This window comes from Pecten maximus, chromosome 17 (genome assembly GCF_902652985.1).
Source record: "Pecten maximus chromosome 17, xPecMax1.1, whole genome shotgun sequence".
Classification (NCBI taxonomy): Eukaryota; Metazoa; Mollusca; class Bivalvia; order Pectinida; family Pectinidae; genus Pecten; species Pecten maximus.
Genome location: NC_047031.1, coordinates 2,914,566 through 2,940,165, shown reverse-complemented (window position 1 = coordinate 2,940,165; position 25,600 = coordinate 2,914,566). Strand labels below are relative to the sequence as shown.

General features: G+C 31.4%; 1 protein-coding gene across 34 annotated transcripts in view; it reads left to right on the top strand.

The window, feature by feature from the left end:
- Window positions 1-5,326: 5,326 nt before the first annotated feature.
- LOC117315789 overlaps window positions 5,327-25,600 on the top strand; it is a 61,403-nt gene continuing 41,129 nt past the window's right edge. For 16 of the 34 annotated variants that reach the window (XM_033870170.1, XM_033870179.1, XM_033870166.1 and 13 more), the window contains exons 1-23: window positions 5,329-5,498; window positions 6,620-6,634; window positions 12,654-12,683; window positions 13,233-13,250; window positions 14,228-14,248; window positions 16,159-16,179; window positions 17,082-17,096; window positions 17,354-17,377; window positions 17,772-17,822; window positions 18,061-18,096; window positions 18,529-18,576; window positions 19,768-19,809; window positions 20,608-20,643; window positions 21,021-21,056; window positions 21,470-21,481; window positions 22,356-22,391; window positions 22,646-22,675; window positions 23,296-23,307; window positions 23,633-23,680; window positions 24,094-24,105; window positions 24,715-24,726; window positions 25,108-25,119; window positions 25,451-25,462. In XM_033870170.1, coding sequence (XP_033726061.1) covers window positions 5,465-5,498; window positions 6,620-6,634; window positions 12,654-12,683; window positions 13,233-13,250; window positions 14,228-14,248; window positions 16,159-16,179; window positions 17,082-17,096; window positions 17,354-17,377; window positions 17,772-17,822; window positions 18,061-18,096; window positions 18,529-18,576; window positions 19,768-19,809; window positions 20,608-20,643; window positions 21,021-21,056; window positions 21,470-21,481; window positions 22,356-22,391; window positions 22,646-22,675; window positions 23,296-23,307; window positions 23,633-23,680; window positions 24,094-24,105; window positions 24,715-24,726; window positions 25,108-25,119; window positions 25,451-25,462 — 613 coding nt within the window. In that variant the 5' untranslated portion in view covers window positions 5,329-5,464. Of the gene's footprint in view, window positions 5,499-6,619; window positions 6,635-12,653; window positions 12,684-13,232; window positions 13,251-14,227; window positions 14,249-16,158; window positions 16,180-17,081; window positions 17,097-17,353; window positions 17,378-17,771; window positions 17,823-18,060; window positions 18,097-18,528; window positions 18,577-19,767; window positions 19,810-20,607; window positions 20,644-21,020; window positions 21,057-21,469; window positions 21,482-22,355; window positions 22,392-22,645; window positions 22,676-23,295; window positions 23,308-23,632; window positions 23,681-24,093; window positions 24,106-24,714; window positions 24,727-25,107; window positions 25,120-25,450; window positions 25,463-25,600 lie in introns of all 34 variants that reach the window. The other 18 variants (XM_033870153.1, XM_033870183.1, XM_033870178.1 and 15 more) reach the window with 11 other exon arrangements.

The window sequence follows — 25,600 nt, the reverse complement described above, 5'->3', positions numbered from 1 at the left end:
CATTTATTTTATAATTTGACATTTTAATTCAAATCTCACTTTTTATATACAATATGCAAATAAGTTAATGATAATTGTGTACGTGCTTTCGATATGAACTATATAATCTTTGAAATCCGACATTGTGAGAAAGAAATACGGCAATACGTAACTTCTATGTTTGTCTGGGTTCATTTGGGTCTGTCTTTTTCACACAAATGGTTACTGAAGGTGATTCTTATGACAAACTTACACCGAAGGCGATATAAATGGCCGCCTTTTCACCCACAATAAACGATACTCGGACGCTGACGTAGGTTGGTACATGACTTACACGTGGGGATTGTTAATAATTTATATTTACGTTCCGGAACTTAAAGGGTATCTTGAATACATTGCCATTGACCCTTATTGGTCAGTTATGACAGCTTAGTGTAGGTTTGACATACTGTACTGTCAAACATGTGCCACACCGATGAATGTTTGCATTTAAGTACAGAAATCAAAATATATACATGTATGTATCCAAGAGCAATACAAACTGATAAATAGAACCGGAGTGATTCGCCGGGGCGTTGTTACACATAGAGAATATCGGGGTCAATTATACCCGGCCGAGATGCTAGCTGAAGTCCGCGTATGGATGTTCTTACTAACTATCTTGAGAATGTCAATTACCTTTATTTAACTTTCATTTGTATGACGGAAGATTCTTCAAATTCCAGAATGTCTGGAACCTTTGACCATTTTAATTGTCTTGATGCAAATGTATATCTTTGTGTTAAAATGTGTTCTCTGTTTATGAATTTTGGATTCGTCATTTTGCCTGCCTTTTTTTATAGAACAGGTATATGTGGTAACACCTGACAAGCTATCCATTAGGAAACTAGGTACTTAACAATCTTTAGGCAAAGAAGACAAACGCGGAAACTGACATCAAAATATACCATTCGTCATCTGCAGTATAGTCACAAGACAATAATCGATCTTCATCATGGTTTTCTACAGCTGCTACCATGGAAATCTATTAAGTAAATATATTTAACCAGCGAGCATTCCATTCATTTACAGACGCAAATATCTGCATTTTGTTGGTGCAACATTTGACACTCTATCAAAACAATTCACGAAAAAATGTGTTATTTTGTGCTGTCATTCAAAGTTAAACAATGCTCTCTGCTGAATAAATAATGCCAAATTACGAAATATGTTGCAAGTAACAAATGACTCCCCAATTACAAAACGATTTTATTCTGTCTTCAAGATGGATGGTTTTACAAAACATTAATCAAGATAGCTCATTAATTCAACTTGTGAATATACGTCCTATATCATGCTCCATGTCATACATGACTCTAATCAAGTGTTTGCCTTTGATAATGATACCAGTCAAAGAGCATGGTAGCATGTATACTACACAAAATTGCTAATGAGCAAGTAAGCTTTGGACAATTCATTACCATCAAGATACGTCGCTTACCAGAAACATGCAATTTCCGCTCTAAAACCGTACATTGCTAAAGACTTTACACACCGTTTTCATTTAATAATATAAATTGATGTTTAGGTCTAAAGAATACCCAAGATCATGAACGTGTCAAAAATGAAATGCACCATTCATCGATTTCGTTTTTTCAAAGAATCTGAACTTCAATAAATCTATCATTTTATTTAATTATTTTATTACCCAGTATCCGATTATAGAAAAAAAAAACGTCAAAGAAGTGTTTATTGTCTGAGCTGTGCCACTATCCACGTTAATTAAAACACGGCATGTTGGTTATGGCATACCTCTACAATCAGGAGTTGTGTCAGCGCCCTGAATGTATGACATTCCTGTTCACTGTAAGAGAGTTGCATTGCTTCTAAATGCTTAAATATCACAAAAAGTTCCTCTTCAAGGTCAAAAATGTATTCATGCGGTCGGTAGTTTTGATGATTTGATTTTGAAAACACGATATTTTGATTTTGATATAATTTTTCGTTTCGAGTTCCTTCATTAAACTAAACGATAGTTCTATGAATTCCTAGCATTTTTCTCGTTTTGTTTTGTCATTGATGATTCCAAATAAACACATTTTGCTCAAATGCATCAATTTTGAAAATAAAATCATGTCATTTTTCTCGTTGGACTTTGGCATTGATCATTCTATAAAAGAAGGGTTGTGCTACGATGCATTTATTTTGAAATTAAAATCCTGTCGTTGTTCCCACTGCACTTTGTCATTAATCATTCTACATGTACATATACGCGTTGATCATTTACATATATGTTGTTGGTTCAAAGGTATATTTTTCGAATTTAAAATTATGTCATTGTTTTCTTTGGTCATGTCACAGATCATTATATATGAATGCGTTATGCACAAATACATCTATTTCGAAATAAAAATCTTGCATTGTTTTCGATTGGATTTGTCATTGGTCATTCTACATATAGGCGATGTGCTCAGATGCATTAATTTCGAAATTAAAATCCTGTCATTTTTCTCGTTGAACTTTCTCATTATTCATTCTATATATCACGCTGTGTTCAAATGCATCTAATTCGTACACCAGACACACCCACTCAATCTTACGGATCACTCTGATTTGTGTCATCTCGGTACGCGGCTTGGCGCACTATGCTTTTCGTGATTTGGGTGAAAGGAACAAAAATCGTTTTCCTGTCAATCATTATCATTTGTAGCTATATCTATGCTAAAAATGTGGCGGCTCTTTCGCTATTTCCATGCCACTCTCGACGTTGTAGTAGAAAGGCTTGTACTACCGTATTACCAGACTACTTGAAGATTAATATCCAGATGTCTACTATCTGAAATACCATGTGAATACAATCGTTGAGGTATGATATTGCATTAGACGAAGATAATTTGAAGGACAATTTACTTAATATATTACTAATATATTTTTACAAGTTAAATGCTTTGTTTCTCGTTCCATTTAAGTATGCTGTTCAAGAGGCCGTATTTTGTGTAATATCAGTAAAAAGCTTTCTTTAAGCTGATAAACAAAAACATGACATAAACAATTCCAACATATTGGCAATATGGCACCTCAATCGATCCGTGGTCATAGAGATTGACAGGCACAATAAAGACAGTATACCAAAGCCATCATTTTCCCTGATCATCTCATGACATATATTTTGCAAGAATCGATCACGCACTAGTACTGCCTCCGGGCTTATGAATGCCCAAGGGCTAGACTAACAATTCTTCTTGTGTGCACCTGACCATGCTATAGTGTACACCTAAGTATACCCTGAGGCCAGGTTAATGTCGTGAATGTGTGAAATGACATGTTTCGCAATATACTGAGACCACAAAGTCCGTAACATCACCAATAGCTGTTTTGACGCTGCATTTTATTAATGAGAGCAGGTCAAATGTGGGCTCCAATTATTTTGGTATTGATTCCTATAATAATCGGTCTTCAGTTTTTTTTTTTAAATATCTCCATAAGTTTTTTTAATTAAAATAATAGAAACAGGGGATTTGACAGGCAGCTTGAAATCGAAGTTTGAACTTATATCAAGATGTATATGGGCGTGCGAACTACTGATGCCGCACTGACTAAACCAAGAGCAGTTAAACATCCGAAGAAATGTCTTCAACATGCGTTTTTAGCTTTAAAGTTTAGTGAAACATTAACATTTATTTATTTATTCATTATTTCGGCATTATGACTTGTTAATACATAAGAAAAAAAGTTTCATATGATAAACTATAGGTAATTTCGCGGGTTCTCATATCGAGAACAAAACATTTCTTGAATTAACCTACATCGGAGTCATGTATTTCAACGAATTTCAATGGAGCTGAGGGCGATTTTTTCTTTGTGTATTAGTCTATTAACCAATCTCAGTTTTTATTTTGTTTCATATTTAAACTGTATGAAGGGGTAGCCCAACCGTATATCGCCGTGGTCAATATACTCAACATACCATGTACGTCGTTTCGATGATTCAACTGAATTTATTTTAATTGATTTACCATATCGTCAACGATAAGTGAGCTACTTAACCGCAATGTAAACCAATGTATAGCTAAAACGAAATAAAACTCAATTTTAAAGGGTCCACTCAAGTTAATCAAGATATATAGACGTATGTGCATAATACAACATCGTATTGAATTGCATTATTTTAGTTATTCATTCAAGCATTGATGTCATTTTCTTTTAGTTTCATCGGGGTATGAAACAAATTTTGTTTGCAAACTGTATGAATCCGCGTAGCGGATTCTTACAGAAGTTTGCAAAACAAATTTGTTTCATACCCCGATGAAACTAAAAAAAAAATGACATCAACGCTTATAATTAATTTTTGAAAATAATTGTTTAATTTAAAACATGTTTTATGTACAATTTTACTGGTTTTAAATGGGATTCTTTTTCTCAGATCAATAGGCAACGTCAATTGTCGTATTGTGACATCACATTTTTCGCGCCATTTATTTATTTTTCTTTCATAGAAGAATGAAAAGAATTCTTCGACCAATCACATTTGAGTATTTACCATGAAAACAAAGAAAAATTAATTATATGTCTATATATAGTGATAATTCTTCGATAAGACCATCAACAACGCAGTATCCCTATGTCACTCCCCGTATTTATGGTCTAAATTTACTAAGATAAATAGATAAAAGAATAAGTAATAATTGAAAAAAAAATGAATAAATAAATAGATTATTTATCAATAACAACATTATAAACATTACCAAATGACAATAATTTCATAGGATCTACGATATTCACGCGAATAATGTCCAGTTTCCAGGTAGACGTCTCTTAAGTAGAATACATGAATAAAATTACCTTACGTTGCCTTGGTTTTACTCTCATATTCGTTATTGATGATATTGTGAGTATTGTTTTCCGCGAACTCATAATTATCGTACCCATAATAATTACTTAGATGAAAGAAAATTCCAAGCGTTTTTTCATTGCACATTATAATGTTATATAAATAAAAACCGAAAACCGATATATCTTATGTGTATAGATGTTTTACCACAATGAATACATAATTATAAGATTCGATATTTTACTAAAGTAAAATTGAAGAAGGAGTGTGACACTCTAAGGTGATGAATGATCCTATAATGCAAATTGATGTACATTTTTTTTATATATATATTAATGCTATTTTTGTTAAATTATAATATGCATGTCATTGCGTGGTTTGGATTATGCGCACACACAATAAATCTGGTAGTTCTTGTGCCTGTCCGACAAACCACTGCAGGGTTAATGATTGTAATTGATGTGCCCTCGCCCATCACTACAGTCAAATAACAGGTAGACAAGACATTGAGCTCAGGTATATTTGAGATAAGCGCTCGCAGGTAAATGACAGGGACCAGTAGGCAAGGTATATAAGGTAGAGTGCCATACGTGAATAGGGTTCGTTTGAGCCAGTACTGCTTATCTACGTGTTTCTGGGGAATTACTCGTCAGCATTGTCTTGTCATCAGGAAAAATGCTTTCGTTGGTAGTTACAGCGCTTCTTGTCGGTAAGTATAATTTAAGAAATTATATAATTTTTTATATGAAATTATGTCGGTAAATATAATTTTAGAACTGTATTTCCATCCGAAATTTTAAGTAAAGGTGGCTATGAATGCATTTTTTTACTTGAGTATTATGAATTATATGTTTATACATAAAAAAATCTTCTGGATCTCACCTGTGAACATTTGCATATTTTACGAAATGAACAAATATTTTTTTTTTCATAAACATAGCGAAGTGAAACAAATGATGATCATATTGATGACAATATTTCTTTTTCGATTCCAATTTGTCAATAATTTCTAAATAATATTTCTGATAGATATTTTTGCTTGAATTTAAATTATTTTAGATGTTCTTTTCTTTCATTGTATTTGTATTCGATATTGTTATTTAGAAGTCACACTGTGCTTAACCTCCTATATCAACACCTTCCTTTTTCACGGAAGCGAGAATGCTGAAGAAAAACAAATGTTCATGCTAGCACAACAAATATAGCCATTCACTCTTATTCACCGCAGCCCATAAACTGTAAATGTACAATTCATGTAAAAAGATGACATTTTCTTTATAATATTTTGATGGTACTATGAAATGTTGTTTATGTAGTTGTTAAAATATAAAATGATAATAATACGATCTGTCTAAAAAAGTGTATATATAATTTACGAATCACTTCAAGAAAAAAGAAGGAACAAAAAACGTATTTGTACTGACGAGTTTGGGTCATAAAAACCTAATCACCGGTCTTTGTTCGCTGAAGTCATGCGATTACCAAGGCGTCTCGTGATGAGACACGCCTATATTTCGGTTGAAATATGGACAGAAAATAAATTACCTCGTCATATTTTTATCATAATGCATGAATGGAATTTTGGTCCTTTTTATGATCATTTCCTATGGAGCAAAAACTTGACAAGACAACAATGAATACATTTCTTTGTATCATTTCATCACATAATTACAAAATAAAAACTCAAAACTTGAAACTTCAATTTACTTTATTTGAATATGAAGTGAGAGGAATAAAGTCGAATATTTGTCGCACATAATTTAATATCCATTATATAACAATACTTTCTGTACATATACTAGTTTTTATTGTCTTTTTTGTTTGTTCCAGGCCTGGTCGCCAGTGGTAAGTCTACAGAAATGCTTATTATTTCCTGTTAACTATCAAATACATGATCATTTTTATTTGAATATTTTTAATGATTTTATGTGAGATAAGAACGCATGATTTTATTACATTATATTGAATAAGACTAGCATTCCAAAAGTTAATTAAGACAGACAATAAACTTCGGATGATTTCTCGAAACCTCTTTGCAGCAGTCTGTGACGTCATCATTTAAATACGGACTAAATGCGGAGTACAAAACACGTAACAGTATCGTAATGGATGATTTTCTTATAATTTGGCATGGCTTCGATTCCGCTATTGGATTTTCATATCAATCTAAGATTTTGTCCGAATACATTATTTTTTTTTACATCATATTTAAGGATTTATTTGAACATATGTCTATATGCTATGGAACCGTAGAACCAAACCGCAGTGTACTCTAAATAAACCGCAAGCAGTTTCGAAAAAGTGTATAATGGGTGTTATAGCTCCACAACATAAAATATATTTAAGCATATCCTTATAATAAAGTGTGTAAAAAAAGCCTGCATAATATATTTTTTTACTTGCCGCCTTTTTTCTCTTAGAAAGTACATCGCCATTTTATCAATCATTCGAAAACGAGGTAACAAACGACGACGCTATTTTGTACGCTAATGGCGGGTAACACACGGTTAAGCCAATGAAAATACTTGTTACAAGCAATATTAAATATGTCGTATTGACTGGAGCTAATTAAAACATTTCTCTCTATGTATGCTGATTGGATCAGTACAGAGAATAAGAACAAACATGTAGTCGTTAACACCGCGGTACAGTAATAATGGCTCGACTCAACATACTTACATTGTTACACGTACGAACTCCATGTATACTGATCGTGTCTTAACATGTAATTCGATATAGGTCACTGACCGTTTAAATGGTGGAATGACACCTCGTTGTGACAATCAACGCTATGCTTTGATATAATAACTGTCCCTTGAAACGGAAGTAACAGAAAAAAATACCTGTACATGGACTATTACGTGTATAATGATGAATATAGTTTTTATCTTCAGAATAACTATTCATAAGTATTTATATGCTGTTTCATAGGTAATGTTTCCGGGGATAAAATTTCACTATATTCACGATCATAATATACCGCGCGAAAATAAATGCCCAACGAATTCTTATATACAGGAAACATATAAAGAAATATTTCACCAGAATCTTTAAACGATTAGGTTGCGCAAAACCTTATAACGGCAAATTGGGTCTTAGGAAAATCGCGAAATAGAGTCCCTTAGATTAAGCAACGATATAGCGTGCATGGTTGTATGTTTTGAAGAAATTGCATTCATGATGGACATTTGGAAAACACAATATTCTTAGACACTTCGATTGCAAAACACTAGAAAACCTGTATACGCAATTTTTACGAACCGTTTCTTTGGTATGATATTTTGAAGTCATTCATGTTTTTAATATATGCATATTGGCGAACAAATTGATTAATAAATCATTTGATATGGATGTTATCTTCATCATAAATATGTGTAGCACTCAACACAATACCCTCAAAACAAATTTACGGACATGATATAAAAAAATATCCAAGTATTTCATTTTTCTTCAAATCTTTTTCTTAACACAGATAAAGGTCCTATTAAATTATGGATTTGGACATTGTTTGTGTTCCAATTCACTTGCAATGTAATCTTTTACCAAAATGCATTACGGATACGTATCGATGTACTAGATATTGCTATCAATGCGAAGGAATGGTTCTTACCATTTCTAACAAATGTTACCGTTGTCCGAACGTAGCTATTATTCTTAACTCACAAAAATAACAATTGACCATTTATCATTCAAATTAGCAAACGGAAGGGAATGTGTTTCAATTTACAATTTGAAAGTGATAGTGGGATGTGAATAGTTACATATTATACAGAATATACAGTTATTAATTTATTAGTGTACAGAAGCTAGGGGATCTGGCAACAAGTGGCGTCTCTTACATTAAGCCATCCTTAAAAATGAAAATATTGCAGTATTATACAAGCATGTTAATGTATATCAATGTTGTAAATTAAACTAATATAGTTAATTAAACAAACAAGACACATGAGCGTTTAGCTTAAAATTATCAACCAAACAGTTGAAATGAAGACTATGGATTCAAACTGCTTACTAAGCAATTTAACAGAATGGCGTCATGGGAACTTTTATGATCGAAACATGACAACCTATGATTAATATATTTGACAACATAGGAATAAAAATTTACTACACAAAAACACGGCAGGTGTTGTCGATGTCATCATTGCTTCCGTGTGTTAAGACTAAGCTGGCTAACTTGAGCATGGTAGTCGTGTATTTCGAATGCGTCACCCCGAGCTTAAATCGAAGTATTTATAGTTCAAAAAACGAAATGAACTTAGACCACAATATGTAACGATACATGCAAATATAATGTTATACATGTTTTGCTCTTCAAAAAAATTCAGTAACAATAGCAAAGAACAATATAACTTAATAAATGACTTATCCTTGTGAAATCTATCTATAGAGAAACATGTATTAAAGTAAGCAATTTGTAATACCTAAACAGATCAGATGTTTACATTATTGTATATTGTTTTCTTCCATTTGACAGTTGATATGTTTTACGCTTCTTATTATGAAAACAGTTTTGTGACCTCTGACCTTGCTTACAAATCGTATAGTAGTTCCTTTTTAAAAAAGTTCGAGTGGGTGTTATATTCGTTGTGATAGGCTAATTAATCTTTCAGTCACGAAGATATTAAAATAATCAAGAAGGAAATTAAAGGCAACAAATCAAATTAGATATATGTAAATTGCTCGCACGCGATTCAGCCATCAAACACAGAAATATATTCCATTGATAATATATGCGAAATACTAATGTTAGAATCAGGAACTGTTGTGATTTTGTGAATCAAGATGATGGCTTGTTTAGTTGACATTTATCGTCGGATTGACATTTTCACGGATGTATTTTAGTGATACGGTAAATATTAAAATACGTTTCGACATTATCCGTGTTGAATGCAACTATGACAAAGGCAATGCATTGTCATAATTAGGTATATAATAAAATATAATTATTAAAAAGTTTTTGTTTTTATTCAATATCCGCTACATTGAAAATACAATTTTGGTAATAGATATGTAACCATGTGCTTGAAACTAGACATCAGAGTTATATCCACAAACTGATGTTAACATTTCTGGCAAAATGTAAGAAAATTGAATATCTGCATCGCGAAACTCTATTGTAATCTTTTCTTGAAAAACGTTTAAAAAAATGTTTCCTTAGTTCAACAAACTTTGGTAACTTTATCATTTCATATCGCAAGTAGGGAATGTTTCTTTCTTTTATTACATACAACCACCTGCAATGCTTGACGTTCACTTTCAACACGTATTCATGCAAAACCTTAATATTTTTAATGAATTCAAATAAACAGCATCAGTATGCTAAATCGCTGAAAAAATATATAACAAAAACATATATAAATCACAGAAGGTGTACTTTTGTTTAAATGAATTACTTTGATACGCTTCAAAGAGAGAAAGAAATGCAACTCCATAATGTATTATATTCGCCGTATGTTATATGTGAAATCGTTACGGTGTGTGGATATCATTACCTGACCAGTCTTTATGCAAGACAGTGTAGAAGTGTTTTTTTGCATTAACGTGATTCAATCCGATATATGCTTACTTAGGCCCATAAACGCAAGATTTAGATAAATTGATAGACGGTCGTTTGGACAGTTATGAGAACAAAGAACAATGGACACACAGTCACCTGGGGCTCCTATTATGTTTTGTGGTCGTGTTTATTGTATCGCTACATGCCATATTGACAGCTGATGCCCCTTCGGATTGCCCTTGTTGCTATACGATGGACTGGCTTGCGCATAAAACCTTAACGTTTGACGGGGAGGGCTTGCTAGTCCCAGCAGAAATACATCAGGGCACTTATGATATTAGATAAGACTAGACACGTGTCTACAAGATCAGATCCATCACAAATGTCTCTATGACATTTCACTGACTACTGCTCTTTTTATAGGTTTTTTTTTATATATCATGCTATATTAGAAGTTGATAATATATATATTTATATAAGTTTGATAATATATATATTTATATAAGTATATATACTTAAATAAAAAGATAGGTGTTATCTTTCATTTCATAAGATGCCATTGTATTCAAGTTAAGCAATATAGTTCTATTTGTGGGAGAATTAAACACTTTCTATATAAAAAATATAATCACATAAAAAGAAATCAGTAAGAGAAGAATGAAAGCAAATAACAAAAGAAAGACGGTCAAATGAAAAGTAAAGGTTAAATTTCATAGCAGAAATATTTTCAGTGGGATTTCCTGTAGAATGACAATGACACAATAACTTAAACATCTCCGAAAAAGAATAAGTATGATTGATTGCAAGCAAAAATATCAAAAGTATTTGCCATGCCTTACCTCGAAGAGTTTACGCTATTAACACTCGCGAAGAATTTGAGCTTTCTATCATTATCATTTAAAATAGATTATTATTATTTCCATACGATGGTGCCATTTTTTGTTTTTTTATTATTTTTATTTTTTTTTGTTTGGTTTGGTTCTTGTTGAAAACAGTGTATACGATGTTGGCTATGTTGCATGTTTTAAGGTATAACGCCACAGGTGCGGAGGTCTGATCTCAAGGCGTACATGTATATGAACCCTCATGTAATAAAATTATAGGTGACAAACTCGACACGCCTTTACACTTGAGCACATCATTGATGTGTGGAAACCGAAATGACATTTTTTGATATGACGTGTGGGAGGGTCCTATCAATCAAACTCACTGGTGAATAATTTTGACGTTTTCATTTGTTAATATTTAAGGTCCAGAAGGGAGGATATATATTAGACTGAACCTTAAATGAGTATGATTTAGTTGTAATTTATTTTGATAAACTCTGTGATGAAAACAATCCGCTGAATTATGAAAGTGCTAACTGCAGTTTTCGATATATATATTTCTAAGTCAGTGATATTAGAGGTGCAAATTCATCAGTACGCGAGCATGTTTAAATTAGTTTATACACTTAACTTTGTGTAAAATTATAGCGTTTACACTATTGATATGAAGTTATAAAGAAAAAAAAATATCAGCTCAACGAATACTCTAAAATGTCATTCACATCAATCGTTCAATCAACGAAAAGTCAAAAGAATACCATGCGTACCCAAACAAGCATTACGTCACAAATTTGATAGAAGAGTTAATGTTGACTCAGGGGTCGAAGTATATTCACCATTTTATCTAGCAAGACAACGTGTTTTTGTCAGCTAGGTGGTCTGCATTTTTCTATCTAAAGCAAGCGTGGTTTATGTTTTGTTTTCATGAATCATACAGGGAACCAAATCACTCAAACAATTAAGCCCTCTCACAAACAATGGAAAAAATGCCAATGAATCAAACTAATACGTCTGTTCTTTTTCTTTCACGGAATGTATATACTGCAGTTTAATTAGTGTCCTGCATTTTACAGAATGAAATATTTTCAGAAAACTCCAGTTAATAAAGCTTGCAAAGTCAAATGTTACAAATTGTCATAATATTAATATAATTACAAAATACACAGGATGCCGCGAAATTACCGTTTGATCATATTTAATTTAGAGAAAAAAGGTAAAATTTCTAACAATTATTACTGACCACAGCTCCCCTTGAGTGATTAAGAAATATTGTTGTTGAAAATGGTAATGTTTTTATTCTTGAAAAACATTAACGATTAAACTGGTTAAATAATTTAACCAAAAATAACCGTTATTTTCTCGGGGCGTCACCCATAATGTCTAAGTTGAGAGAAAAAAATAATCTTGAAATTTCAGCCATATGATGATGTTCACTAGAAAACTTGATTTTTTCTCCGTAAATATCCTAATATTCAAGATTGTGTTATCAAGTATATAGGAACATGCAATAATTGAATGCCTTGTTATCGAACTGTAGATCCTTCGCCGCCGCAGCGAGGTTATGGCGGTGAGTCAGTGGCCATCTGGTCACAATATGCTTCAAACGACATGCTTTATATTTATATCTTTCACTGCTATTTAATACATGAACTACAACAATTTTACGGAACAATAAACATAAAACAGCGCTTCGATGTTGAAGAATGGGATTTAATGATCGATTGAATCAAGCTCTATTGATCAAAATTCATTGCTATTTTTCATAAAAATAGACGCTTCTTTCGAAAAAGGGTGATTCTTTTAAAACCCATTCTAGTAAAATCTTATTTTCTTTAACAAATTGGAGTTTGTTTTAACAATTTCGTCAGTGCCATGTTAAAGACACTGGCCAACACACATACTCATGCAAACGTTCACGCTAAAACACACGAGTCTTGCTTATCCTCTAATAGCTTATCAAAGTCACCAGCTAAAACCGTTATCACTGATAATCTGCATTGAAAACCCGTCCATAGCACAACTGTCTGTATGTCAACTAATGCTCTTTGGTCTTTTGTTTATATATTGATGTATTTTGTTTAAACTGATATGTCTTAATCGTATGATACTATACTAGGCCCAACATTCCCTATTGGTAAGTAAAGTTACTAAAACGAGAAGAGTAGTTGCTTAATAGTTTATATTTGAACGTCTTAGCTTAATAAACGTAATATTCTTAGTATTATAAATGGACTTTTGGTTAGTGTAATATAGTACATAGAAGGATATTATAATCAAACCGCATTTAGATATCTGATAGATATAGTGTTTATTCGCCTACGATCGATTATCCCCATGAATACTATATGTTAACGCATTTTATTTTTAATTATTTATGGCATTTGCTTTGAAAGGACAAAGTTGTTGTCCTAGCTTTACATCTTTGGTTGCAGTATATGCCTATAATAATTTAAAGCCCAAGTTTACTGTGCATGGCTTTTTATTCTGTTTAGATGATTGTTTAGCTTCCATCACAGGGATGGTTATTATGTTTTCGTTATTCTTCCATCACAGGGATGGTTATTATGTTTTCGTTATTCTTAAAGCAACGGTTTACTTAAAACATGTGTCTTTCTTTAATGTATAACCACCAAAGAGAACGTGTACTAAGGGGTGGTGTCAATATCAATCTCTTAATACATAGAATATAGAAACGTTGCCTCATACAGTTGGACATAAAAGAATAAAAATTGACAAATTTTATCAAGAACAAATGCTATCAATTATGACAATGGTCGTCAGGAAATAATGAGTCAAGTTCTCTCTAGAAGAAAACAAAAAACGGTATCTATTCATGCTACTTCAAAAAGAGCTTTAACAGCTATATAAGTAATGAAAAACGTTACCAAACATGTTTCATTCGTATATGGCTAGATAACACTGTTCAAATTTCGTTTTTTTTACAAGAATGTCGATCTATGCATTGTCAATTAACCTGAACACAAGTGGTCAAATATCCAACTAACGGATGGAAATATATTTGGTACATAATATGTATCATATGTTTGAAACGGAAACACTACAATTCTAATAATTTATTGTGCTTGACCAAACCAAATTTATAATCCTCAGATCCTTATCGCGGCCCACAATGTGAGTATATTAGGGCGAAAGCTGGATGTAAATCATCAAAATTAGACAAACTTCTAGTGAATATAGTGCATGTAAACTATGTTAAGGCGGTATGCTACCTCACTATGACACGCTGTTAAGGGTGTATGCTACCTTACTGTGATACATTGTTAAGGTGGTATGCTACCTTACTGTGATACATTGTTAAGGGTGTATGCTACCTCACTATGACACGCTGTTAAGGGTGTATGCTACCTTACTGTGACATGTTGTTAAGGAGGTATGCTACCTTACTGTGACATGTTGTTAAGGGTGTATGCTACCTCACTATGACACGCTGTTAAGGGTGTATGCTACCTTACTGTGACATGTTGTTAAGGGTGTATGCTACCTTACTGTGACATGTTGTTAAGGGTGTATGCTACCTTACTATGACATGTTGTTAAGGGTGTATGCTACCTTACTGTGACATGTTGTTAAGGGTGTATGCTACCTTACTGTGACATGTTGTTAAGGGTGTACGCTACCTTACTGTGACATGTTGTTAAGGGTGTATGCTACCTTACTGTGACATGTTGTTAAGGGTGTATGCTACCTTACTGTGACATGTTGTTAAGGGTGTACGCTACCTTACTGTGACATGTTGTTAAGGGTGTACGCTACCTTACTGTGACATGTTGTTAAGGGTGTATGCTACCTTACTGTGACATGTTGTTAATGGGTTATGCTACCTTACTGTGACATGTTGTTAAGGGTGTATGCTACCTAACTGTGACATGTTGTTAAGGGTGTATGCTACCTTACTGTGACATGTTGTTAAGGGTGTATGCTACCTTACTATGACATGTTGTTAAGGGTGTATGCTACCTTACTGTGACGTGTTGTTAAGGGTGTATGCTACCTTACTGTGACATGTTGTTAAGGGTGTATGCTACCTTACTGTGACATGTTGTTAAGGTTGTATGCTACCTTACGGTGACATGTTTTTAAGGGTGTATGCTACCTTACTGTGACATGTTGTTAAGGGTGTATGCTACCTTACTATGACATGTTGTTAAGGTTGTATGCTACCTTACTGTGACGTTTTTAAGGCGGTATGCTACCTTACTGTGACATGTTGTTAAGGGTGTATGCTACCTTACTGTGACATGTTGTTAAGGGTGTATCCTACCCTACTGTGACATGTTGTTAAGGGTGTATGCTACCTTACTGTGACATGTTGTTAAGGGTGTATGCTACCTTACTGTGACACTTTTTCAAGGGTGCAGACTACCTTTCTATGATATGTTATTGAGGGTGTATACAATCTTGCTGTGAAATGTTGTTAAGAATGTATGCTACCTTACTGTGGCATGTTGTTAAGAGTGAATTCTACATTATTTTGATTTGTAATCCCATTTATTATGTATGTAGTGGAAAGCATATGAAGAGTAATTGGAAAATATGTATCAATTACTTGTGAGATACAATGACGTATCGATATACGTTTAGCTTTCTATCCAAATGATATATATGTATATTCATATAAATGAATATATATGCTTTATAGTCAAGACACATACGGTCTCAGGAAAACATGAAAAAATTAGCCTGATTACAAAGGATTCATTATTCGGTTAAAACAACATAATCAGTAGAAAAAAAAGATAATATATTTTTGTAATTATTAAATTAAAGCAAAGCAAATAAAACAAGACTGTTCGATTGCCTAATGGTAGATGTTGATCGTAATTTTGATAATAATTGGAGTGATTGCATGGAGATAGCTATTGCAGACATTAATTCGACCAGTATTTTGGCTTGAAAATAAGTATAATTAATCTGTTTTAACATATTTGATAAAATGATCACAAATTGGTTATGTTCAAATACATAAATGAATTGATAAATTCAATTTCAATTTTACCCCAAAAAAACGTTATTATATCCAGATCCTTACCCAGGAAACCATTGTGAGTATAGGATGAATACGTTTAAATCTGTTCGGTTATAGTTGACGATGTTAGAATAGTGCATGGAAATGTGTTTAAGGAATATCCTACTTTTTATGTGAAATCAATATTTGCAAAAACACAAGTTAGATTTTTTCTATTTATAAATTTAATTTTCAATTTTATTTATATATTTATTTATTTATCTTTTTATTTATTTATCTTTTTATTTTTAAGCAAACAGATTATTTTTTATTTATTTTATTTTTACTTAATTTATTTTCATTTTGTTTCTTTATTTATATGTATTTTTAGTTTGGTCATTCATTTTTTATTCATTCATTTATTTGTTTATTTAATAACTGTAAAATGACATTTAATTTACCGCATATTAAAAGCATATTGAAATCATATTTAAAGGGGGGTAACTCTTATATGAATATTGTCATATTGTGTTAGATAACATTTTACTGAGCATTGAAGATTTTGTTTATTACTGACTAATAGTGATTCATATTTTCAGAAATTTGACATTTTGTACCATTTCAAAATTAAACGTACTATGCATGTGAATTATAATTTACCATTTGGAAACTGATATTTCCCTATGGTAAAGGTTCCGGTGTTTTTAATTTCAATTGTCTGTTTTTCATAATAGTCCGCCTCGGAATTTTATTTGTTATTGATATTTGTTATGGTGTTTACCATTAGAAAACCGACAAGTATGTCTCTATGGTAAAGGTTTCTGTGTTTTAGTTTCAAATGTTTATTTTTCATTATTGTCCGCCTCGGAATAGTATATGCTGTTGATATTTGTTATGATGAAAAGTATGTATTTTGATTTGATTTTTGTGATTCATTACTCAATATGTTGACGAAAGCTTATGAATATTCACGTATCTTGTTCTATTTTTATTCCACAGACCCTGTTGTACCAGGTAATAGTTTCATTTCTTTTTTGTTGTTCTTGGGTGTCTAAGACTATATAAATGACATTTTAACGCTTTAGAATAAAATAATATAATTCAATATGATAATAGAAAAAACTTTAATTTTTAACCAGTTAATGTTAATACCTTTAAAAGATTGGTGGTATTTTTATCTAAATTCCTATTCCTCCAAATTGTTAAACTGAATATTTTTTCTGAGACAATGTTTACCATAAATTAATATATTTTGAAAATACTTTTTTCAGGCGGAAACCAGGTGAAGGTCTTAAGTAAGTATATATTAAACATAGGTGTCATAAAAAGGATGAATAACATATTAACAACAATGCATAGCACTCCACTGTGGGAACATGTCATTCGTAAATCAGTTAATTTTATCAATAATATGTGAACGACATTAGGCGCATATGTTGCTTTGATATAGCGGTAACTGTCACATACGGGCTATTGTTTAATATTTAATGAGAATGAATTACAAATTTAGATGAATTATGACTGTTGATTGAAGAAATATATTACAGCAAATGTTATAAGTTTGAAAGATATTTTACTGTATATTTTTTTATCATTTATTTATTTAATTCTTTAATTTTTGTTAAGATTAACTTGGGATTTACAAATACCTTAGCATATCTATACCATAAACTTGTTTTTCCTTTATAGCTGTACCGAAAGTCCATCGTGAGCAAGTCGGCCTAATCCATCAAGAAGCAGGTAATAACATCAATCCTTGCTATTGAAGTAAGAAACAAAAATAAATCTGTTTGTGTTTGCTTGTTTTGTTTGTTTGTTTAATTTTGTTTGTTTGTTTATTTCTTTTTTCATTTTTTTTTTCTAAATTTTGATTCTGTTTAATACTTTGTACTAATTGATATTGAATATTATTTACAGTTAATATTTGATATTTTGTTTCTATGTGGAAACTATAATCAATCATGTGTTTATTTTGTAGTCCCTGTACCGGAAACACGTGTCGTAACAAATGAACGTAAGTTGAAACAATTTCCTATTTCTCTAAAACTATCAAATAATCAAATACTGAAGAGTAATAATGTTAACGATATATATTTATTTTACCATTGAGAGCTCTCCGTCTATTCATTACCGTCTTAATTAAGTTTCTCATATGACTAGTTAGATATCTATACTATGAAGACTGTAATTAGTGCGCCTATTTTTGGCTGTATTAATAAGTTTTAATTCGTTCATAAAATTAAATACATGCTATTTAGTCGATAAGGAGATAAAAACAATGACAAAAAAATGTACAGATGTTTATATAGTTTTAAAGAGAGCCCTCTCGATTTCATTGTAATTAACATATCATCCCTAAACAAGTCTGTCAGTATTCTACATATAATATACATCAGATCAAAATGTTTCTCCCATGTGTAATCAAGATGCCCTTTTATCTTTTCAGGTGTTAAAGTTGTTACACAGAAAGAACATGTACTCGTTCCCAAAGTCCGTAAGTAAAGTGTAATATATACTCTATTTAAGTCTCAATCACATGTTTACACTTTTCAATGTAAATGTAAAACAGGATGCTTTGAAACAAACAATGATTATCAATTTTGACTCGTCAGCGATGTTAAGGCAACAAAGTGTTGGTACCTTCGGGGTCGAAGGGGCCGCGGTGGCCGAGTAGTTAAGGTGTCCTCACACTTTATCACCAGCCCTCCACCTCTGTGTTGCGGGTTTGAAACCTACGCGTGGCAGTTGCCGGGTACTGACCGTAGGTTGGTGGTTTTTCTCCGGGTACTCCGGCTTTCCTCCACCTCCAAAACCTGGCACGTCCTTAAATGAACCTGTCTGTTAATAGGACGTTGAACAAAACAAACCAAACCAAATCTTAGAGGCTATGGCAGAAATAGATGCAATAAAAGGGGTGAATATATCACATTTATATTAAGCAATACTTCTGGTCTTTATAAAACGCGAACTAAGATACCATAAGAAAATTTTGTATAAACATAATTGTCTTGAAGTTTATAATAGCAATAATCCAAACATTCAGTTCCGACCGGAACAACTGCGAAATATAAACCGGCGAAATTGTTATCAACGATTTTTTTTTCTTAAATTAATTCGTTTGATCGTATTTGATGAAGACCTCACCTATCCTTTGTGGCCTACATGGCAGTCTCTTTGGGCAGGTCTTCCGTTTGCAACCCCACCTCAAATTGAAAATAAGTTTCATAAACACCAAATGCACCTCCACATGTATTCTACATTCTACTCTCTCTTTTCAATGGCAAGGGAGGACAGGGGTTCAAAATGAAGTCTTTCCCTGTGTTGAAAATATCCTCATTTACTTTGCAAATACAGATATGTCTTGTTCGATACTTGATTAAGGGTCTCGTGGTTCCGTTGTCACAGCCTTTGTTATCATTTTGAGGGAGTGACATCATTCTTCGTTGACCTACACTTATATTGCGTGTGTCGTTGGTGAAACAGAATACGGTTACTCTTTCGGAACGTATTGTTTATTCCCCTTTTTAATGGTCCCAAAACATTGCCATCGGTTAACTATTTTGAGTTATACCTAAACTTTTCTTTATCAAGTCGGCATTCCTTGTTATTTCTGTTTTATAGTGAATGACTAATAGTATCTGTTTGATCCACGTGGTTATTTCTAAATAATGTTTTATCACTGCAGGTGTACAGAAAATCGTCCAGCAGATTCCATTGCGGACTATTAGTAAGTAAACTGTGACACGTTGTTAAAGATGTGATTAAGGCTGTATGACACCTAATTAGGAAGTGTTAATTATGTATTCTGCCTTATTGATAAGTTACAAAGGTGTGTGTTACACCATTGTGTAACTTTAAGTGTAAATATAACTGTATTGTGAAGTATTGCGCGTGTTTGCTTTTACATTGTATAGTATTAATGGTGTATACTTCATTATTGTGGATTGTTAAGGGTGTACGTGACCTTATTGTGAAGTGTTGAGGTTTAGTACTACATTATTGTGAAATGTTAAGAATGTGTTCTACCTTTACTGAATCATTGTGGGTGTATATTGTAAAGAGGCAAGGGTGGTTTTTTGAGCTTATTGTGAAAATTTAAAGGTGCATGTTACCTTATTGTGAAATGGTTAGGATGTATTTACCTTATTATGAAGTGTTAATTGGCAAGGTTGTTTTTTAAGCTAATTATATCCTACATTATGGTATGCTACCTTATCGTGAAGTAATAAGGGTGTATATTACCTTATTGTAAAGTGTTTCATATATTATTAATTTTTTTTTCTTTTTTAAATATTCATTTATTTTATTTATTAATTTTGTTGTTGTTTTTGATTTATTGTTTTTCTGTTGATAGTATAAATAAGATTTTATTTATTTATTTATTTATCTAGTTTCGTGATGATTTATTGTTTTTGGTTGATACTATGTATACGATTTTATTTATTATCTGATTTATTTATTTATTTTTTGTTAATTTATTGTTTTTGGTTGATAGTATAAATACTATTCTACTGTATATTTACAGAAAAAGTTGTTGCACCAGTATTGATGAAGCACAAAGGTAAGCTAATCAAATCACAAATGTTAATTACAAACTATTACTTATACATACAGTTAAACATAAACAATCGCATGTGAGAGACGGAATTTATTAAAGGCATTCTTCCGGACGCTGTTCCGCCCGTTGCATAGGAATCTATTGAAAGGACATCATTTTATTTATTTATGTTTATTTTATTTTATTTTTTTGTATATCATAATTTTAGCTAGTGTTATGTACAGCAGCTTAACCAATTTCTATACATGTTATAGTTTTTCTCAGAGCGAATCAAATTACATAATTTTCATCTTTTCTCTTTCATTTTCCTTTCAATCGTCAATGTATTCCTTTTTTCATTATTCATAATTATAATGTTTCCTTCCCTTTTCTTTATGTAGAAATCGTTCCCGTGATTCAGACCAAGGTCAACACAGGTATGTTATCCAACAAGAATACAATACTTACAAACATCAGGCTGATGAGGACCCACTTTGATTTGTCCGCCATAGTGCGCTTGTTTGAGCTACTAAATATCAACTATCATTATGCCAAAATATATTGCATTATTACATAATAGTTATATTCATATCATTAAATAACGTTTCGCTTTCAAATGTTAAACAAATGTAACCAGAGTTTATTTCGGGTTACAGTTAAGATATTTGTGTATTTATATTATTGATATTACCTATCAGATACATAATTTCTAAATATATGTTCTAAATGCACGTGTTTATTGGAACAGATATCCAATTTAATAAAACAATATCCATGTGACCTTATTGAACTGCGTATCAAATTAATATGTTACTGTTTAAATAATAAATATCCTACTTATTTTTTTCAGTTGTCAAGGAAGGTAAGAACTGATCTAAAGCTAAAGGACATAATCTTCACTTATCTGAATAGATCATTATAGGATTTTTGGGCAATCATTTCATTATCAGATACAAATATGTGGTCTTATAATGGACACATATGTAAATTATTTCGTAACTGAATGTGTAGACACATGTCAAACGAGACACACTCACTCTAAAACACATATATCGTTTTAACAAAGATAGAAATGTTTGTTACAAACAGTTACTCTGAAACACATATATCGTTTTAACAAAGATAGAAATGTGTGTTAACACATGTTAAACAAGACACAGTTACTCTAAAACACATATATCGTTTTAACAAAGATAGAAATGTTTGTTACACACAGTTACTCTAAAACACATATATCGTTTTAACAAAGATAGAAATGTTTATTACAAACAGTTACTCTAAAACACATATATCGTTTTAACAAAGATAGATTTTTTTGTTACAGACAGTCACTCTAAAACACATATATCGTTTTAACAAAGATAGAAATGTTTGTTACACACAGTTACTCTAAAACACATATATCGTTTTAACAAAGATAGAAATGTTTGTTACTACAGTTACTCTAAAACACATATATCGTTTTAACAATGACAAACATATTTATTATACACATGTTAAACGAGACACAGTTACTCTGAAACACATATATCGTTTTAACAAATATAGAAATGTTTGTTACAGACAGTTACTCTGAAACACATATATCGTTTTAACAGTGACAAACATGTTTATTACGAGTGTTGTCGTACATCAGATAGGAGACAATGTGATGCTTACTGGAACTATGTTGTACGTCTGTTTGAAATCACGGTAAAGGAGATATACTAATTTTATTAACATTGCCTACTTTACAGTGCCCAAGATTATTACCAAGACCTTAGTCCGCAATAGTAAGTGTTCTCACATACATTTTGCATTAAACGGTGTTATGCTCATGTTGCCAATGTGTAAAATCATCGTTATTGTCCTGCAATTAATATACATTTTAATGATAATTGACTACCGATGTGCGAATTATTTTTGATGTTCTCAATTTCAAATTCGCAATATAAAAGAAATTGTTTTCGTTTACAATTTTAATTCAAATTGCCTAATATACGGTAACAAACTTTAAATGATAACGCGATATTTTCATGCATTTCAGTTCCCAGGATCAAGGAGGTGCCAAGAATCCGTACGTAATTTTAATTTCTTTTTTGTATGTATGTATGTATGTATGTATGTATGTATGTATGTATGTATGTATGTGTGTATGTATGTATGTATGTACGTATGCATGTTTGTATGTATGTATGTATGTATGTATGTATCTATGTATGTATGTATGTATGTATGTATGTATGTATGTATGTATGTATGTATGTGTGTATGTATGTATGTATGTATGTACGTATGCATGTTTGTATATATGTATGTATATATGTATGTATGTATGTATGTATGTATGTATGTATGTATGTATGTATGGATGTATGTATGCATGCATGCATGCATGCATGCATGCATGCATGCATGCATGTATGTATGTATGTATGTATGTATGTATGTATGTATGTATGTATGTATGTATGCGTGTAGCCGTTCTGATATTTTGTTACAAAGCAGATATTGAGCTAGAATTATAGTTATGGTATCCTATCGGTATTTTCTGTTGTTGCTTACTATAATATCATCTATCTAATGTAATTTATTAAAACGGCAATACTATATCCTACAATTGAGATAACGTGTAACATACATATTCTTGTGTTCCTGACAAAAAAATCAAATGTTCTTGTTTTCATTCTGTTTTAGATACCAAGCACGGTGAGTAAACAAATATATTGAGAGGGATATAATGATCATTGTATATTTTGTTTTTGTTTTTTTGTTGTTGTTTTGTTATCAAATTATTGGACCATTTTGATAACTTCTGTACACCACAGCGGTCATTATAAGATTATATTGATCACATTATTTATTTACAAAAAAAATATATGATAACTCTCATCTGTAAGTGGTATGGTAATTGGGCGTTAACATATATATTAATTGTGACGTCATACATTATAAACAAATATCATGGAATACCGGTATAATATTGTACACAAAACACCCATTATATGTCAAAACATTTGTATACATATTGCAGTACACCATGTCAAGACAAAGGTTGTGCACAAGGCCGTTCCCAGTCCATGTAAGTATAGTCAATGTATTTTATCATTTTTATTAGTATTGAGTTTAAAGAACAATTATGTGGCCTCTTGCTTGATATTATATTTCTCATAAAAGAGAGATTATAACTCAATACATCACATAGAAAACATTTGAAAACGCATGAAAATTGTACTTGGATATTGAGTATTAACATGCTACTGTTAGGTGTTCGAAGAACAAAGAAATATGCAACATCTAGCTCTAGCATATCAAAGTGACAATATTTAATTTTATGAATTAAAATAAACACATTTAAGTGATCAAGGCGGCCTAATAACAGAGACATGTGACAATGTTAAATTCTAATATAAAAATGAAATGATGTTCCTTTAGATGACTCATGTTGAAGATGTATATAAGCTAATCTGGCTTTATTTTCATTTGTTTTAACAGTTGAAGTTAAAAGTAAGTATATATCTCTTAGTATTACAAACAAAAATCAAAGCCGAACGATTAATGTAAACTTAAAAAAAAAAAAAAAAAAAAAGTTTACTTTGGGTGTAAATTTTAATAAAAATTCATCAATACTAACATGTATTCTGCAAGGGTTGGATGGTTGATTTTTTTCTTTTTACCAGAATAAACTAGGACTGCAACAATCACAGCTAATATGTGTATTTAAAATAAATCATCAAAGTAATATACCTATATATGGTCAAGACTTTATAACTACATATGGTCAAGACTTTATAACTATATATGGTCAAGACTTTATACCTATATATGGTCAAGACTTTATAACTACATATGGTCAAGACTTTATAACTATATATGGTCAAGACTTTATACTTATATATGGTCAAGACTTTATACCTATATATGGTTAAGCACTATGAAGCAACTTAGCTGCAAAAGAGTTATGCAAAATGAACAATAACATTTTCCTGAGTCAATGCAATATTTTGATATATATTTTCAAATGCATATCATCTCATTTTAGTAATATGATATGCATAGATATCTATTTGTATGCAATTATAACACATTTCTCATGTTAGTTTCATTTTGTTTCAGAATTCATCCACGGTAAGAAGCAAAGTTGCACAAAAATGATATATTTGATCAATGTAATCGTATGGAGCAGTATTTTCTACATAAAATTCATATGTATAAAATCATAATATTCATAGTACAATAATGTTTAATATAAATAAAATATATAGTTTTATATCTACGTAGCCACACAAGCAAATGGGTGTGTACTGTATAAGAAAAATCAACTGAAAATTAAATATACAATATCTTTAGCTAACTATTCGACTGAATTAGGGCAATTTATGTTGAATTTTAAACTTTATCTTTTCAATCGAAGATTTGGTTTATGTAAAATTATTCTTTTAAACAATGCATGTTCTTTATTATACTTTACTTATTGTTCCTATCATTTTCTGTTCCATATAACTACAGTACCGAAGCCATGTAAGTTGAATTACTATTTGCATAAATATTTCGATAATCATAATCAATTATATTAATGTATCGGGAAATACGTAATAATGTTACGAGAAATAACTTTATTATCTATGTTATGAGATATGTAAACCAATCAAATCAATATTCATTTGGTTGCATTCTTCCTCTAGAGGCTGACTGGATTAATTTTATTTGAACTAATTATGAATTAAGCAAATATCCATGAGTATACATGCAATATATATATATGAAAAAAAAAATAAACGAAAAAATGACTATTGCTGTATAACACAAAATGTATTTATTTATTCGTTTTTTTGTTTGTTCCTTTTTGCAGTTGTTCAAAAATGTAAGTATGGATTGTCTTATTTGCTTTTTAACCATTTCACTAAGTTTTTTTTTAAAGATTTTAGTTTCATTTCCTACTTCCGTTAGTCCAATAGAGATCAGTCAAGACAATTTACATGAATATCTTTAATTTTATCAA